This window comes from Bombus flavifrons, chromosome 8 (genome assembly GCF_040668555.2).
Source record: "Bombus flavifrons isolate JBK064 chromosome 8, iyBomFlav1_principal, whole genome shotgun sequence".
Lineage (NCBI taxonomy): Eukaryota > Metazoa > Arthropoda > Insecta > Hymenoptera > Apidae > Bombus > Bombus flavifrons.
Genome location: NC_138449.1, coordinates 9817359 through 9836753, shown reverse-complemented (window position 1 = coordinate 9836753; position 19395 = coordinate 9817359). Strand labels below are relative to the sequence as shown.

Genomic DNA, 19395 nt, shown 5'->3' with positions numbered 1-19395 from the left:
GCAGAGACAAGAAAAGTCTGCCACTTTGATATCTTCGTTCACAACTGTGCGCATTCGTAGCTCGAACTCAACTGTTCGCCCCTCGAGCTTTTTGCTCGTCGAACTACCGCCAGTGGTAGGGATGCACGAGAGAGGGGGAAACATGAGTGCCTGCACAATAATTGATATATCGTTTTGATTACTATCGCGTGCTATTTTACCGACGTGATAGGCTAAAGGTAAAGGTAAATCTTCAAAACGCTACTACGTTCAGTAACAACTGGTAGATAATCTACTAGTAACTAGTAGATAGTGTATAGTAGCTACTATAGTATTCGCGACCTTGATATTTTTTCCTAATTACCGCACGCTCCACTGTTCTCTCCAGGCTGAGAGCTTTTCAAAGTTTTTTGGCGCGCGTCTCAAAGTGGAAAACTTTTAAAAAAGGTGGCGTAAAAATCGTTTCAAACTTTCAGCGTAAAATACGAGAACTGAAAATGCAAGCCATCGTTCTTTACGCGGGAAAATTTAGGCGTCGCAATATTGAGACGTTCGTGGCAACGATACCGTAAGTGCTAATTGCGTCGCAGACATACTTGAGTGCAAACAATCTTATTTATCGCAACATTCTAAAACATTCCCGTCATTATTTAGTTAGCAGCTTTCCTAAATGAAATTGGCTTCCTTTGGTTCTTAAAAAAATCACCTTTTTTACAGTCATTGATGCACTGGAACAGCGATATGCATATCGTTGACGAATGTAACAGAAAAAAGGGACGATGTTTGGTTGATTTCCTTTAGATTCCGCAATGATTTAATCGATAATTCGCTTTCTTTAAACTTCAAACTTATATTATTGATATTTCTATGAAAGATTTTTATATCGTTTGATTAATCGGCTTTTCGACGATGTTCCACAATCGTCTGTCAACTATTTTTACTTTCTCTCCGAATTAAAAATTCTTCGTATTATATATTTTTGTATTTTTCAAACTAGCCGATCTAGTCGAAGCAAATTTGAGTTAATAAATATTTAAAAACAAATTTTTAACGCTGTCACTGTGACGACATCCGACTACGAAAGACTAATCATCAAACTTGCTGATTAAATTGGACTTGAGCGCTGCCGGACAGAATTATATCAATGGTTAAAGCTTTATTTGTAGCACTGTTACAACTGACGATAATTGTTTACGTGGCAATACATGGGACGTTACATCATATGGTTCGATACCGAGATCACTACATCTTGGTACTGTATCTGACAACGTTTTTCGTCCCGAAGTCGTTGACACGTCAGGAATGGAGGCACCTCGCACACGCACTGCATGCAATCGCGATCATGGATGGTTCTTCGACTCAATTCGTCGTTTATGCGCATTGTCATGTTACCAAATCGACAAACCTTGCCTTCTGTAATATCACAATGAAATTACTGTCGATAGTTATCCTGTTTGTACAAAGATGCACCTCACCTGACTGATCAAATTGCCTAATGATAAGTATCGGGTTAGTCGATGATAAAATTGTTTTAATTGGCAGCTATCAGGTGGTCCTGATTAAAAGTCGTTTTTAGTGCGTGCCAGGAGCTAATTTTTAAATTAGTGCTTTCAGATTACATGCTATTAAGTTAAGCAACATTTCTTCCTTAGAAATCGATGCCAATTATTTAATTGCAAGTACAGAAAAAGGAACTACTGGTAAGAATGTATGAAGAATTATGTAATACAGGTAAGAATGCATCTTTTACGAACACACGTAAGTACCTTCCTTTGCAACTTTTGCGAACTCAATGTTGCTATAGTTACGGATAACGATATCCTTTCTGCTCGCTGCGAAAAGGAAGTAACGTTATAAGGTGCATTTTTCCCCAGCATAGTTGCTATATATATACTTCCATCGGTAGGAAGAAACAATTTACAGACGATATTTCTCTTATAAACTTACGACATCTGAAAAAGTTGCTGCAATCTCTATGTGGATTCTGGCCGTGGACGAACATAGGTGCGCACTTCCGGCGAACTAGGAAAGGACTTCCGAACAGAATGGAACAACCTCTGCGATTGCGTTTCTTACAAAAGGGCTCGACATTTTCGCCTAAACAAGCAATTTGTACTTAATTTAAATGGCTTTCGATGCAACTTCTGTTTGTACTTGAAGATCGAAGTGACTCTGATATTAAAGACATATACATTTCAATCTCTCTAGTTTTCTGAAATTACGAAGTTTCCCTAGGTGGTAAATTTACAACGTGAGAGCTTCGTGTGAAAGTTAATGTGAAGCTGTATAACTTGAAACCATAAATCTGTATGAAGTCAATTTTTTCGGGGACATGAGGAAAAAATGTTACTTTTTGTTTCATACCTATGTATCCAGGCATACAGATACACCGCAGCTCCCGATTGCATTTTGTTTCAAAGAGATCTCCATCGTAATAAGTATTATCGTCCACTTCACACGTTGGCCTTTCTTCTCCGTCTTTGACTAAAGCAAGTATATAAACTCTCGTTGTTTTGTTAAAAAATGATATCAAGTTAGGAATAAAATAGCTGAATACTTTTGGGATAGACAATACTACCAGTGAATCATTCAGAGAAGACAGTTTCCTCTTCTTAATCGGAACGATGATAAGCGCAAAGTGAAATGTATTTTAAGACAGTCAAATTAAACAAGTACAGATACTTGGAGAATTGTTTCACTTTTGATTAAAAGCGATAATCTTAAAAGTGATTAAATTAAGATTTAAATCCCATTTGAGATGTACGTATTCATTGAAACCGAGATCACCTACATTTAATCTTAATTTAACCGATTCACTTACGACAAATCTGTGTTGCATTCCGACAGCAACTATCATGTGTGTATCTGAAGTAATAATTTCCTTCCGCCGGTAAATGTTCACAATATACAGGTTTACATACAAACGCCGCGCTGTTCACAAAATAAAATGACGTGTTATATCGCTTGAATAATCCCTAGAAACATAAAAGTACCAGTACACACGATAAATTTACGGAAATTAATTTCTATCATTCAGATTGACAGAATTATGTAAAGATTTTCTATGTGACATTAAATTACATCGAATCACATAAAGATTACGTACAGTTACTTCGAACTGAATTAAGTTATGAAGTTGTTAATAAGTGTTTAATGCCAAACATTAATTAATTACAATTCCTTTTATTAAACGAGATCACAGTGGAATCGTGCTTCCTCCATGAACGTGCAAAAATATTCAAATACTTAATTGCTCGAACTGTTTTAATTGGATTTGTCATAACTTATCCCGGCGAAACGTCACGGAAGTTAACTATATTCGTAAATACGACTAACATCGCAAATATACTTACAGGCCATCGAGAGTCGTATTACATACACAACCTATGTCGCAAGGATTAGAGTCCTCGCTCCTCAGCATCTCCCCAATGCTGTATTCGTGACCGTTAGCATAACATTTATCCCGTGGCAAATTGTCCAGGTGACTGCAATCGTAGGATTCCGCGCAACAATCGTTGGGTTTCGCGTAGACAGGAGTACAACCGAGGCTCTCATAGACTCTCAATGGACCGCGACACTTTCTTTTATCGCAGATCTCTTTGGAACAAAATGTGGCCAATTTGAGCGAGACGATTACCAGGAAACTGGTTTAGTTGCGGAAGTGAAACGCAACAAGACAAGCAGAACGTAACCTTTAAGTTTCACCTGCGATTAACCGTAACCGAGTAACCGAATTATTTGTCATGGTTTTGGGAGGTAATTCTACATCTCTGAATCGGTGAAGATGTGTAAAAGATAGTAGTTACAAAATTGACCTTGAACTTGAAATTCAAGGTAAAATTGATTTTACTGCGTGTGTATTTTACTTATATACAGAAGGAGCAAAAGTTTTAATGGAACATCGGTCGCAACTCAATCGAGCTACCTTGGAAAAAGATGCCTCGAAGCTTAGTTTCAGAGCTCGCTTTATTCGTAACGTACTCACATCTTGCTGTCTTATGTAGAGAAAATGGAATCTGGAACCATTAATGGATAATGGAACCATTATAATATACAAACAACACTATTGCAATTATCAACAGTTTTCTTTCCAAAAGAACGGTTCATTTACGACCTATAATTTCGATTATATATAATTATTTGATTCCCACGACGAGTAGAGTAGAATGCAATAAAAAGAAGCCTTGAATTCTATGCTCGGCCAATGCAGGTCAGAATCAATTTTGTAGACCTCTACCGATATACAGGCGTAGAATCACCCCACGAAGCAATGGCAAATAATTTCATGAAATGCTCTACAGCGATACACGAATGTATGATTCTGTATGACATGCAACGTGATACGACCATCGTGACTAGATTGGAGAAATGTGAATGAAACCTGAAAAGATATATCGAAGATATAAGATATTTATTGGACACGTAATTCACAGGAAAACGTCGAATCAGATTAGATCAGAACTACAGATGTCAAGCATATCGCGTCAAACAATTTCTCGTAAGTCAACTTCCTACCTCCTCCGGTTCCATGAATGACGACTACGGTCATCAGAAGAACACATTTCTGAACGATCAAACTGGAATTACACTGTCTAACCATCGTCAAATCGCAAACTGTGCAAATGTGTTCCCGTGTCGCAATTGTCTCTCTTTTATACTATTGACCGTGAACGAGCACCGAGGATAATTCGGTCTGCGGAGTAAGGTAGGGGTTCCGTTGATTAGTGTTCTTCACGATGGACATGAAAACAGGGACACGAGAGGGGAATGAGAAACGTGATACGTAGAATAGTAAAGTCTGCAAGCGTCGTCATAGACGATGACAGAGGAAAAGCACGATGTGTGAATTGTAGTATCTTCTTCCTCGGTGTCACATACTTTCGGGTTGTTTCGTAAACACTTTCATTAGATTCTACGATGACCTCGCTAACGCTTTGCTTTGAAAATAATCAAGAGCGTCTCACTGATGAGTTTCGTTAAAATATGGATTCTATAATATTGACATTTCTTTGTAAGATTTACATACGGTTCTGGTATTAATCGGGTTTCTGACGATGTCTGGCGATCTTACGTAGATTAATGAATTTCTCCTCAATTTCAAAGTTATTTATTTTATATATTTTTCATTTTTTCAAACTTGGAATTATTAATTGCATTCCGATTACAATGTCTGGATGATTATAGCTTTATTTGTACAACTATTATAACTGGTGGTAACTGTTCACGTCCCTGAATATGAGACGTTACACGTTTGGTGCCGAAATCGATATACCTCCGAACTGCGACGGACAATCATTGTCCGCAAGTCTTCGGCACGTCGGGAATGGAGGCACCTCGCACACGCATTTTACGCAATTGGAACTATAGCTGGTTCCTTGACTCAACTCGTCGCCTAAGTGCATCGTCATATTACCAAATCGACAAATCTTGTGCTCTGTAATATCAAATTATCACTGGTAACTTGTTGTTACACGCATGCACCATACTTGACCGATCAATCGCCCAATTATTAATATTAGGTTAGTCGATGAAATTGTTTGAATTATTCATACATTTTTGTCTCAACTGGTTATCTATTAGATGCTGTTAAGTTAAACGACGTCTTTCTAAAAATTAATCTCAACTTAATCATCGGCATAGAGAAAGATACTGACGGTACAACACTGAAGAATGACGTTAAAACAACTTTCACTTCCTTATTTATAAAATTTTCATTACGTGATTTAAGAAAACCCCTCTATTAGTGTATAATATCCCGTGTTGAGAAGTAATTAAGCGAAAGTAAAACGTAAAAATGTAGCATTTAAATTTTAATTTCCGAATACCGTAGTTAATATCTATGGTCCCTCTGAATCTGTTAAATTTCGGTCTAAAGAGTTTGATATTAGTAGATCTGAAAGAACGTCGTCTAAATTTTATGTGGTGTTCGAATTGCTGACATGGTGTCGTTTAAAACTTTTTCAGGTTCATACCATGAAAATATTGTCCTTATAATTCGAAGATATTAGACATGCTTACGCAATTGTTAGTACGTTAATTGATGCAACTGCGAATAAAGTTACACGTTAGTACAGATTAGAGTTTTCAAGGATTTCATCCAAAGGACTATGTTGCGAATAAGACTGTAATTTTAACGAATACACGTACCTTCGTCAGAAACATCCGCGGACTTAGCATGATTATGAATAACAGTGTCGCCTGTATCTTCTGCGAAAACGAAGTAAGAATATAAAGTATAGCCTTTTCTTAGGGCTAGTTACTATGTATGTACACATTAATCAGTTGAAAAAAATAATTTCTACATAATATTTCTTTTTTAAACTTACGACATCTAAAAGCATAGCTGCAATCTTTTTGTGGATTCTGATCGGCGTAGAACATTGGCGCACATTTCTCATGAATACTTCCGGCGTTTCGGAACAGAGGGGAGCAATAGTCACGATTCGGTTTCTTACAGAAGGGCTCGACGTCTTCACCTAAACGTTGAATTTATGTTATAAATTCGAGACGTAATTTTCTAACCAGCTTTTTTGTTGGAAGTTTTAATCTATTCATCGAAATTGCAGAGATTCTAATATTAAAACGATGTAACAACACTCCAATCTCTCTCTGTCACAGATTGTAAGACTAGTTTAGAAGGTAGAATTAAAGAAATATGAAATCTACATGGTAAGAATTAAATCTGGGTTTACAAGTAAAAATGTCAATTACTGTTTTGTACCTGTATATCCCGGCATGCAGATGCAACTCAAGTCCGGATTAGATATTGAATTAAAATGTTGTCCCTCGCGGTAAGTTACACCATCAACCACACAAGTCGCTATTTCGTCTTCTTTCGCGTCTAAATAGTCAAATTTTGATTAAAGAATATGATTATCTAAATTTAATCTTAATTTACTTTGTCTACTCACAACACGTCGGTGTCGTATCTGGACAACATTTATCGCGCTCGTATTTAAAGAAACAGTTTTCTTTCGGCGTAATAAATGCACAATCTACGGCCGCGCATATGAAGTCCGCACTGTTTACGAAATAAAATGACGTGTTAAATTGCCTTAATGCTCCTTAAAAGCTTAGCAGTGGTAGTGTACATGGCAGATTTGCCGAAACTATTTCCTCTTATTAGCGTTGAAGGAACGAAAGACTTTGGTTGCAAAGCTGAACTATATCAGATTGTACAAGGTGCTGCCGAATAACATGTAGAAAAATAGACAGAAAAATGTCAGAATAAAGCTTCTGCATGTGATTCTTCGTTCTCGAGAAAATCGAGTTTGAAATTTTGTAAATTATACTTGAATTTGGTTGATTATTACCTTGTTATGAGTAAACGATCGACAGGAAATTATTGCACACGCGAAAATAAGTAAGAAATGTCAAATAATATTCCTGTTTAAGGGCAGATTTTCAAGAAAATAGAGCCTGAATATGGTTAGATGTAAATTATACGCGTATGATAAATTTAAAAATTTATTTTTCTCAAAAAACACCCTGTCTTCCGATAAAATTTTATTCTACTCTTTCGATTTATCTTCACATGTAGATTAACGTCCTGTCGGTTATTTATCCTTGTCCAGTCTGGAATTAGCCATGTTCAAGCATACTTAACAAATTTTATATAATTTTAAATTTAATAAAAGAATCATATGAATAAAACCTTCTTTTTATTTTCTTCTTATTTCTTCTTATTAAATCGGCATCCGCAAGAACCTTGTCATTACATAATATCTAAACTCTGTCATTTTCACTGGCTTTGGATCTTTTTTCTGTCGTGAATCTTAATATTAAACTTCTAGATTCACAAGTCGTAAAATATACCGATAACTCGAAATGTTTCAACAGAATCTGTCATGTTTCACCCCGTCAAAACGTTACAGAAGTTAACTACATTCGTAATTATGGCAGTCAACGTAAATATACTTACACATCACGGTAAGATCTACATGTACAACCAATGTCGCAAGGATTAGCGTCCTCGGGTTTCAGCTTCTCCCCAAGGCTGTATTCGTTTCCATTCGCGTAACATTTATCGCGTGACAAATTGTCCAGATGGCTGCAGTTGTATGATTCCGCACAACAATCGCCAGAATTCGCGTAGACGGGAGTACAGCCGATTGCCTCATAGTATCTCAATGGACCAGGACACTTGGTTTTATCGCAAATCTCTTTGGGAACGAAAGGTGGTCAAAGTGAGTGAAATGATTGCGTGAAACTCGTTGATTTGCGGAGGCGAAGAGCAGTGAGACAAGCAGAACGTGACCTTCGAGCTTCAAGTACGATTCACGTTTCAAATTCTTTAACGTTGAACGTACAATGACTCATGAGAATATCTAACAACTTTGTTTGATAATGTTTGACAATATTTGACAACTTCTGAATATATTATGTGCGTTGTGTAAATGATTTTGTTTCACCTCGACATGGTAAGTCTATCGTCATTACATTGGTAGAGTTTCAGAAAAATTTGAAAATGTATATGGAAGTTACACGACATTTATTGCAAACGTACATTTTCCTAAGACTGCAAAGTTGTTTACATAACCAATTATCCATTACATTAGTAAGCTTATATGTATGTACATGTATTTACACCACAGGTATTGAGACCACCTATAGCACTGATCGTATGATCACGGTGATTACTCATACCGCAATTTTTTAACTTCAGCTTCACTTTAACTTGTGTATTTAATAGAAGATTAAAAGTCAAAGCGAAGCTGAAGTTAAAAAATTGCGGTATGAATAATCGCCGTGTTTGCAATAATCGTCCCGTAACAATCCTCGACCGTTTTGCATAAACGATTTCACAGTAGCGCGACGTAGGTCCCAAAAATGTGTCCAATTATACATCTTTTGCTTAAGTCACAACGATAACTATTGATACCAAACACATCACCAAACAATTTCGCGTAAACCAAACTCTTACCTCTTCCTGTTACCTGACTGACGACAAGGAACATCAGAAGAGCACATTTCTGAGCAGCCGAACGAGAATTACCGCGTCCAGCCATCGTCAAATCGTAAACTGTTCAAGTGTATTCTCGTGTCGCTATCGCCTCTCGTCTTTTATACTTTTGACCGTGAACGAATACCGAGAATAGGTCGGAACGTGGAAGGCAGTGGGGATTACGTAGGTCAGTGTTCTTCTCGATGGACATATAAATACCAACACAGGAAGAGAATGAGAAACGTGACGCGCAGAATAATAGTCAGTAAGCATCGAACGTATATCGCTATAGAATAAGACAGAAGTATGACGGAGGAAAAGACGATGTTTGAATCGTTATAGTTGTTTTCCTGGTTACATAATATTTTAATATCTCTTTTAGATTCCGCGATGATTTCAATTATATTGTGAAATCATCAGTGTTAGATTTAGTTTGAAATTATTAAGATCTCTTCATCGACACTTCTCTTTATACTTCAAACTTATTGTTGACATTTCTTTGCAAATTTTTTGGAACGTTCCATTAATCGGATTTTTGTCGATATTCCAGGATCATCGAATCGGCCTATCGATTTCTCTCGAATTTGAAGATCGCTTATTTGAAATATCTGTTTTGCTTCGAATAACGCCACCACATGATCTTCGATCTCGTCAATCTGCGTCCAATTTTTCTATTGTTTCCACTTTGTTTACTGGCAGACGTTAAGAAGAAGTTGATATAAGCGTTACATCGTATAGAGGCTTTAAAAAGATTTCGTGCTAAGTAACCTAATACTAAAAAGTTGAAAATAATTTGTGTTAATACCTGAGAAAGTTGTTATTAAGAAGTTTCTTAAGCAATTTCCGATAATGCTCCCTCCCCCCTTCCCAACACCCCTGTGGAACTTTGCGACTCAGCCTCCCGGCGAGAAAGTAAAAATCAACTTTAATTATTCTCCCCCTTTTACCATCCAAATTTGATGCGATTATCGCATATTTAATACGACGTGATTAACTTTAGACGAAAATGAGAAAATGATGCAGCTCGGCTTTATGTGGCTATTAATTTGCTATCCTTTAATAATCTATGCGTATACCTTTACGGTTTAATAACATTTCAATTTTAATCTTTCTTTATGAAAATGAATAAAAGCGGTAGTTATAGTTCCGCGTTTCCTTTAATATCCATTAATTATTTCGCTATTAATACGAGTATGTAATGCCATGTTTGCCTTAAGAACAACACATCGCCAGCAGCCTTAAGGTATAGCAGGACCTGCAGCAAAAACGAGAACGTACAGGTGCGTTGTTTTAACGCAGATAGTAGTCTGTAACAAGGCCGGCAGTTGTTACGACTTTAAATAATAAAACAACAACAGTATCGAAGTAAACAGTAACAAATCGAAGTGAAATTAGCTGCTGGTATAGTTTCAAAATGCATGTAATACGCTAACTACTGGCATACAGTTAGAATCCGCCTTACTATCGCGATTATTGTAATTATTATTAAGCTTTGAATACAATATTAAACTTGAATACAATACAATGTATATTTTTTATTACTCGTGATAGATATGTTAGTTGAAAAAACTGCGTATTCCTTAAGGAATAGCTGTTTACTCAAGGAAAACCACTTGTTTGATCCTATCTCCGTGAATAAAGTATCAAGTTTTCCCTCTGATGTATTCAATCGGACGCCTTTTTATTCGTAACACAGTTCACCAATGCTTAAATAAAAGATTTTCATATTTGCATCATGCAGTGCTACCGTACGAATGTTATTAGAATAAGTTACGAGTTTCTTCTTCGATACATTTCTATGATCTGTTTAACTTTTATATTTGTAGAAGTATACACATCGAAATTTAATCATCATTTAATGATAACCTTATTTATACGATTAGTCGATAAAATAGCTCGATATAAACCGATCAATAATATGTATATCGATAATATTAAAATATCTAGTTGCTGTACCGACAGTTAATGTCACTGTATTTAATGTTTTATTTACTCGATGAAAACGGTATTTCATAAAGCGCACGTAATTTAATTCCAAGTAAATAATATGCTATGCCTCAGTGGTCATTAATAGTCGATGTATATAGTGTAGACTCTACACAAGTGGGATAGTACAGGTTCACTTAAAATTCAAGTAATAATACCTACTACGAATAATACGTTGCGTAATTTTCATGTGTTTTCCTCTTTATAAATTCAAACGTTTGATACGAATAGAATTTTATTTTTTATGTAGCTTAGTGTCCTGCAGGAAGTAACTGTTGGGATTGGAAATTCCCAGTCGCGCTTGTAATTTCCGAGAATGGATAATTAATCTTCAACGTGAAAAGCAAGCGATTAAACGACTGATCTAAGCGTTAAAGATTCGAAAAGTAACGAAGAAGACTCAATATGTTGCTTGCAAAGTAAGCAATATGTTTCCTTATTTTTGCGTGTTTTTAAATGCTATTTTAAATGACGATCGATATTAATCGCGCATTATTTTCTATTCTTCTTGCGAATCAGATTATCGAGCGTATAAATAGCTTTTGAAAGGAATAACCTGAAATTCATGGCAATCGCAAGAACCATAACTTCACATTAAGATACTATAGGGTTCAGTGAATAATTAAAAATAGATGCTGCGAATAAAACAAGGAAATTGATCGAATTTGAATTATTCGTACTATCGTGGTCTTCCCTTCTAGCGTAATAAATTTCATCGTCTTGCCACGCTAAATTATAAAGTTCGTGACAAAAACAAATATCCTTCTGAACTCTAAGTACAAATGGCTTACGAAGGATTCGATCAATTAATTTCATAATTCTAACTAATGGTTCAATCTCGTACTTACACGATGCTTGATTTATTGACAGCGTCCGGATCGTTAAAACGACAAGACTGACGGATACTCTTGGCAAATACAATATGTAACCTCGTGAAAAGTCGCAAAGCCGGCCACCGACGAAGTCTTGTCATATATGAATAGAAGCGGAATGAAAAAGAAACCCTCAAAGACTCCTTTTATCCGACCGAATGAGGAACGAAACCGATAACGTAAAGTTTCTTACAACATAATTCCGACGTAACTCGTAACGTAGAATATGAGACAGAAATAGAGATGAAAAGCTAACTTCATTTACTTTCTTCTTGAAACTCCCATCGCTTTGTGCGGTGGAAGAAAATTAATGTTTCGATCGAAACGTTAATCTTCATTCGATTTACGTACATATTTTTCGACTAGCTTTCAAGATAATGACGATGATAATTCAGAAGCATAATCGATACTAACGATGTTTATCGGTGAAGTTTTTCTACCAGCACGACAGCCTACAATTTCGAATTTCATTATTTGCATACACGAATATCTCTATAATTAATTATATGTACAATATATATGCTCACTGCAAAAATGTCAGAACGCAAAATGGTTTATTCGTGTGTTGAAAGAACATCGGGAGAAGAATTTCAAGGGATGAAGCTAAGAAATGAGAAAAATAATATTTTTATCATAATTATATTTATCGTGATTTAAAATAATTCTTTTGTGAACTTGAAAATAAATTAATTAATCTATGTATATATATATACAGTATATAGAGAATTTTAAATCTATGTAAATAGAATCTTGCCACAAATGTACTCATATAGAACTTCCAACAAGATTCCAACGTCTGTAATACTGAAAGCTTTACGTTTGTCGCGAAGGGGGCAAGAATTCAACGACCAGATTCCTTCGTGATATAGGAATTCGTGATAACGATATGTAAATCCGATATCACGACAAATTCGAAAATATAACTAGCAGAAATGTAGCAGACTCGCGTCGTTCGTGTTGATAAGATCACCTAGCGAATGCAACTGAATATTCGTCGTAGTACGATCTCGGCAAGAAACGAGATCGCTTATGCTTCATTAAAATGCACGGAGATTTAAGCAGAGGTCATATGTGGCGCAATAATGGCCCACGGATCATTATTTCGAGAGTATGTACACGTGTGCTGGACACGCGTATATATAGTTAATTGCAAGAAGATGAACTCTAAAAGCACGCCGAATAGGCGTGTCCACTATAATTTGAAGGAAACTTGTTGATTCATCTTTGAGAGTAATATTGGTCAAGTACTTATATAGACTTGTACAGATTTAGCAGTTCATGTCAAATCATTTACTGATAGATTTATATTATCAACGGCCTTAGAGAAATTTTTGTGCTTGTGGAACTATTTTTCTTCCCATTTCTGGATAGGAAGAAATACATTTTTCATAATCCTCGCGGTATATAAATACGATACAAAATTATTCAGACAAGATACACGCAAATGAAATTTAACGGCTGCAATCTTACAGTGATAAATTACATATAGATATAAATATCTTCCGTATGGTAATTTGAAATATGTAAGTATAGTAATAAAAATGTATGATATCGTTTAGAAAGAACAGACGATGATTTAAGATAAGGGGCGAAAAAATGATTTTCTTTTTTTAGTCATAACATTTGTTTCGTTTCAACAAATACGTCATTTAGCTTGACGTTTCTTCGTATCTCTAACATCAATAGGGTAACTTTCGGATCTAATATTAAATGAGTCACGTTATACGTATACAGGGTGTTTCTAGTAATTGGGACAGGCTATAACTCTGTTCCAAGTTAGAGAAAAATCATAGAAGAGAAGATTTGCATTATTTAACAGGCTCTATCATATTACCGTATTAATTTTTTTGGAGATGCAACAGTCCATTTGCAAAGTGCAATTGTACTCCTTTTTTAAATTGAACTTTATAATTTTTCATAAACCACTCTCGGTGTATTCTCTCACTCTCTATAAAAAAAAGTATTTAGACATTTGAGTCGAGGAATACTTGGTTTAAATTTTTAAGGCTTTTGAAGTGAAATTTATTGCGTTCAAGAAACCTGGTTAGATGAGTATACTTTGATTTTTCAATACTTTATATGTACCTTTTATTATTCATTCAGGTAACTGAGTTTTTTAAATGGCATCGTATATTTTGTATAACATTAGTCTATCCAGTTGGATATTCTCTACAAAAAAGTATTAACCTGCTTATGCTGGAAAGTCAGTAGTTTAGCAGATACTTTAACTTTAATTTGCCTAATTTAACGTACGAAAAACAAAGACAATGTGAACATAAAAATACCACCTCGCGCGTTGGCGCCTCTTTTAAACGTTAAATTTGACAAATTAAAATTACGATATCCGCCAAACTAATGAAGTATTAAAAAGTCAAAATGTACTCCTCTGTCCAGGTTCCCCAAATGCAATAAATTTCAGGCCAAATATTTTTTGACAAATGTCGACAGATAACGAATTATATCAAATGATAATTTTCACTGAATCATCCTGTATATTCTAGATATCTTACTTGATATTTACAGGAACATCTATTTATGAAACTTGAAAGGCCTTGAGGTAATTTTCCTTAAACAACAGCAATCGAAAGGCAATGGATGTCGCGAAACCCTGCGAACCAAATCGACGGTCGCACGCATATTTTTCCATCAGGAACCCCGTAGGTAACAAGAATACAGCCATTACGCAAGCTCTGTCGTCATGGTGACAGCCAGGATATTACCGCGCGTGAAACGTCTCTATGATGTCCCATTGTGCTGTCCAAATAGCTGCTAAATCCGGCCGTCTCCGCGGCGACAGCTCGCGTCTCTTTTCGCAAGCGGATTTCGCTCGCGCTCAGCGTTACAACGCAAAAGCACGTGCAACGCGGGAATATTTTGTCTCGCAACGTGCTTTGTGCCTTCTGTCTAATCGTGTTCCCCTTTTTTTCTTCATAGTCTTGAGCGGTCTTCTCAACGTAACAGTCGCTACGATTTTTCCAGACAAAGAATATTTGGACAAAAATCAGTCGATACTTATCCTGGTTTGGTAATAAATTGTAAGGATAAAAATAGCTATAAACGATATTCTATTCGATAAGAAATCACGGTTACCGTTACCTTTTCGAACGACATCGTACCATTGTTATTTATCAAAACCCAAGAGTTGAGACGATATCGTAAACAGTCGCTTTTCCCCCATAACTTGTTTGAAAAGTTAACCGAAGTGTAATAAAATTCTCCATTAACGCGTACAATTTTAGAAAAGTGTGAGTAAAGGTAGAGTTCAACAAAAGAATTTGTATCCAGATATTAAAACGCGTCGATAAACGTACTGGTGAAACCTTAAAAATCTGCAACAAAATTTTCTGGGTAAATACAAATGCCATACAGGATACGATCGAATACAATGTACAAGTAGACATGAAGTGATTCTTTACGAAAAAATAAGGCGAAATTATAGAATAACATTTTTTCATACGACGATTCTATTTCGAGAAAATCGAGTTTGACAATTTATCAAGTATACTTGAACCTGGTTAATTCCGGACTGGGCAAGGATAAATAACCGACAGAACGTTGTTCTACGTGTGAAAATAAATCGAAAGTGTAGAATAAAATTTTATCGGAAGACATTCTGCTTTTGAGAAAAATAAATTTGTAAATCTATGACGCCTGTGTATAGGCCAATTCTTAACTAAACACGTTCAGGTTCTATTTTCATGAAAATGGAGCCTCGGACAGAGATCATACTCGACATTTTTCCTGCTGCTTGCCTCCTGTTGATTGTTTGCTCGTATCTAATTGATAATTAGCCACGATCAACTATGCTTGTGAAATTTTCAAACGCAGTTGTCTCGAAAGCGAAACATCACGTAATAAACTTTTACTTTATATTTTCTTCTTAAATTTTCATAAGGAACCATAATCGCTTGTACATGTTATGGTGTAGTTGTATATGTTATATATAGGTTGCATGCTGTTTGTATATTTACTTGCAGCCTATACTTATCTCATTTTTTGAAACGATTATCGTTTCCGTGATTCCATCGATTGTAATAGGATTTTCGTGCTATTTACAAATAAAGAGACATTTCGATGGAATAGAAATAATCATACGGTCCACTTTTCGACGTTTATCGTGTCCCTGCTATCTATGAAAGATGGAACACACGAAAAGTCGATATGTCGTGGCTTGAACATCGCGCAGGCGTTCTTAAGAGAAACATCCCTTCGTATTTTTGTCCCGATTTTGGTCGATAATTCATCGTGGAATTCTGTCGCAAGTGTCCCGTGTCGGAAAAGGATTTGTCCGGATGCTTGCGATCGATCTGTATGACGAACAGTAAAGTGATTCTTTTATTTAATTGAACACATCGATGTTCTTTATTCTCGTGCGTGAGATGAATGAGACAAATAACATATGTTTCGTGTATGATTTTAGGACTTTTTTTATTTAATGATTAATGAATAACTCGAGAATAATTTTTGAAAATTATCTTCATGTCGTGATTGTTAAATTTTGTAACATTTTCGTAATCAATTATAGTACAAGTAGAATGGTTAATCAGTAAGATAATTATAGTACTACTTTAAGAATAATAAGTTCCATAGTTGTCGTTTAATTAAAAAATTAAGTAAAAAGACATTACGAATGGTGGCAAAAGTAATGCGAATATAAACTTTCGGAATATTTATGTATATGGAATAATGTTTTCGCTTGATTATATCTATAGAATAGAATGACAAAGTTTGTCTGTGATACCCTGGGGACATTCTGTGTATTATTATCAATGTATATATTCAACGTATATTTTGATTTTATCGAATTTAGGAATTCCATTATAATTAAAAAAAAGACGAAAAGATAGGAGGGGAAATAAAACAATACGAAGGTATACGGGATTTTTAAATACAATTACTTACGATGTTAGGAAGTTTACAACTAACTGAATATTTTGTCAGATTTAATATTTTGATTCGAATACAAAGAAACGCATTATAAAATGGTACGATGCGATGAAACTAAAGAAGTAAATAATATGAAATTACAGATGAATTGTGAAAGAATTCGAAGATTCGTGCACAGTTCGGAATATTTGATTCAAACGGAAAACTCTCCGACAATCGATCGCCTCATGAAAGAATAATTCCCCCATGTATTAAACCCACTGTCAGCCACAGGGGAAATTTCAGGACAATTTGGGGTAGTTCACCGTAGGGCTGGGGAATATTGAGGGGATAAGTGAAGATTTGAATAATGAGTATCATAAACAAATGTTGGTAAGAGATTTCGTGTATTTCATACTTTAATTAACCGAAGACTTATCGAGTCAATTTATCTGTTTCAAACGGTATCATCGGTCCATTACGATCGTTTACAATGAGAAAAAATAATCCGATGTTCTGAAAAGAATTTGTTTAGATTCCTGTTTCTGACAAAATAAGCAGAGAAAAAGATTAAGACAATTAACCATTTCAAGTTCTCAAATTTTCAAGATTTCACGAAGTTTCGATTCCAGTTTCACGAATCTAAAGTCTAAGGACCAAATTTCTAAGTCTAAGTTCCAAACGTTTACGAAAACGAGGTGCATCTCTTTCGGAATTAGCCTATGTCGTGCTAAACATGAGCAAACGTTCGAATATTCTTCGGTGATACTGCACATTGGGTATAAACGAGCACCGATCCAAATTCCATCGCATACTGCAAATCACCGGAGGTTGTTGGCCTCCTTTCGAAATAAAAGCGCGCCACGAAGATCCAATTGGCCACATTACCTCGGTAACTCGTTCTCATTTACGCGCCACATTTCGGGAGTTTTCCAACGAAATCCTCTCGCGAGTCGCGGTCTCGATTCAATCGCCGAGAGAGACGAGCGTTGCACGAGAAATTAAGGCGAAAAACGGGGGAAGTTTACGGTGGACAAAGACCGACGCGCTTAAGAAAATAGAAGAAGAAAATGGGAGAAAAAGCCAGAGATAGTAATAAATAGTACGCCTAACAGGATACTAAGTAGATCATAAAAAAGATTAAAGTTAATCTGCCATTATGCAAAATTGTGTTGCTCTCTCGCTTCTCTCCCGTTTCGTTATTATACGCGTTTCTATGCATACTTTTCATATACGTACGTAAGTACATGCACTATACCGTTCAAATGTTTGGAGTTACCATCTTATGATCGTCGAGAGCTTCCTTATCAGCTGTTAATTAAAACCAATTTTCTTTTTTTCTGTGTACTATTAGTTGGTATTGAAAGGAATTATTGTTAGAATTTAGATATAAAAATAGCATGATTATTATTACTGATTATTTAGTATATAATGTATATATCGCATCGTTAATCGTAATTTCATGTTAAATAGGAAAATATGCACGAGAAACAAATAAACGTAGGACACAAAACCTACTATTAAATATTTAGGTCGATCCAAAGGTACAACTAAAACAATTCTCAACATTACAGTTTTTAATCCACAGGAAATTGCGATATCGCGTGACCAACTCACAAAATGTCCTCCTTTGTGAGAGTTCAAACCTACGAGAGAGAAAAGAAAAAAAAAAAGAAAAAGAAAACAATGCTTACGGTTGTTGCGCTCATTTCTCATTTAGCCGACGGAGCTTCTATTTTTCAAGCCGAAACTCATTATCGCCTTTCTCCGCTTGTATTTCACGCCACGTTTGATAAAACCATCAGATTGAAACAATAATGCATTTCTTGGGAAACTGAACACGATTCCGGGACGATTCATCGAGAACTGATTGCGCTAAGAACCGTGAAACAAACTTCCCTGGAAAGTGATTTTTAACCTGAAAAGAATGTACACCTTCGGTTAGGTTAAATATCTCATCGTGTTCTCGCCGCTCCATCTCTTCTCAGCTCCCATTAGTTCGGAAAGCTCTTGCAAATATGACCATACAGATAGCTAAGAGACCTATATTGCTTTCTGAAATAACAAGGATATCTAGTATTTCTGAAATATCGAGGATAACCGAGGTAGTTCAGATACATAGCTATATCACTTGACATTTAGGTTACCTGAGATTCCTAAAATATTTAGAACGCGTGTAACATTTAAGACATTAGCGGTGGCTAAAGTATCTAGGGCGCTTCATTTACATCAATTCCCAAAATCGATTCGAGGAACGACATCACCGACAAATCTGTAAAAAGCGTTGTACGATTGCTCGTCGAATCACGAACCTCGGCGTTATCCACGAATAATATCAAATCAAATTGCCTGTCGATCATGAAACGAAAATGTCGATCAAGAAAGGAAAATGCCGAACAAAGGAACAAGCAAACGAAGCATACTTTCCTTCCATCAAGGGACGAATCTTGATTAATGGTGTAAGTTTCCAGCGTCTCTACGGCTTAGGCCATGCTCGGAATTTATAATGGAATGGGAGTATATTAAAATAGCCCTCACATCTGAAACTTGGTCCCTACCGGTAGAATGCCATTATCCCTGACGGTAATCATGGAAAAATAACGTCGTTCCTTACTGCAATTACCGCTTTATCTTTTGATCGATGAAGGCAATTATGCTTGGAAACGTTAATCGGGGACAAAAAGTCACGTTTCATCCTCTGACTTCGCATTAGTCATTATTAGCGGCGACTATCGTACACTGATTAGA

At 35.9% G+C, this 19395-nt stretch overlaps 3 protein-coding genes across 12 annotated transcripts in view; all 3 read right to left on the bottom strand.

Annotated features, from left to right (window-relative positions):
• The window catches only part of LOC138182746 (uncharacterized), a 296840-nt gene that overhangs the window by 134739 nt on the left and 142706 nt on the right, over positions 1-19395 (bottom strand). The window lies entirely within an intron of this gene.
• LOC138182281 (uncharacterized) lies at positions 1116-4950 on the bottom strand. Of its 4 annotated transcripts, none has more exons than XM_069117953.1 (7): positions 4495-4950; positions 3333-3576; positions 2801-2910; positions 2344-2481; positions 1927-2076; positions 1746-1811; positions 1116-1392 (listed from the first exon to the last, which is right to left on the bottom strand). In XM_069117953.1, the coding sequence occupies exons 1-7, from the start codon at positions 4577-4579 to the stop codon at positions 1193-1195; spliced, it is 993 nt and encodes a 330-aa protein (XP_068974054.1). In that variant the 5' UTR covers positions 4580-4950; the 3' UTR covers positions 1116-1192. The 4 variants fall into 4 exon arrangements, with proteins under 4 accessions (XP_068974054.1, XP_068974055.1, XP_068974056.1 ...); XM_069117954.1 differs by having other exon boundaries at positions 2344-2463; XM_069117956.1 differs by having other exon boundaries at positions 1229-1394; positions 1752-1811.
• On the bottom strand, positions 5064-9052 carry LOC138182282 (BMP-binding endothelial regulator protein-like). Its single transcript, XM_069117957.1, has 7 exons — positions 8903-9052; positions 7901-8141; positions 6891-7000; positions 6701-6820; positions 6306-6455; positions 6127-6186; positions 5064-5413 (listed from the first exon to the last, which is right to left on the bottom strand). Exons 1-7 carry the CDS (start codon positions 8985-8987, stop codon positions 5223-5225), a joined length of 957 nt encoding a protein of 318 aa, XP_068974058.1. The 5' UTR covers positions 8988-9052; the 3' UTR covers positions 5064-5222.

Bases quoted from the DNA above. Each gene is read 5' to 3' on its own strand.
- LOC138182281 (XM_069117953.1), bottom strand. From the start codon at position 4,579: ATGGTTAGACAGTGTAATTCCAGTTTGATCGTTCAGAAATGTGTTCTT. The intron at 3,577-4,494 runs GTAGGAAGTTGA...TTTGTTCCAAAG, and splicing joins CATTCATGGAACCGGAGGAG to AGATCTGCGATAAAAGAAAG. The intron at 1,393-1,745 runs GTACTTACGTGT...GTGATATTACAG, and splicing joins CGCAAAAGTTGCAAAGGAAG to AAGGCAAGGTTTGTCGATTT.
- LOC138182282 (XM_069117957.1), bottom strand. From the start codon at position 8,987: ATGGCTGGACGCGGTAATTCTCGTTCGGCTGCTCAGAAATGTGCTCTT. The intron at 8,142-8,902 runs GTAAGAGTTTGG...TCGTTCCCAAAG, and splicing joins CAGTCAGGTAACAGGAAGAG to AGATTTGCGATAAAACCAAG. The intron at 6,821-6,890 runs GTGAGTAGACAA...TTGACTATTTAG, and splicing joins AGATACGACACCGACGTGTT to ACGCGAAAGAAGACGAAATA.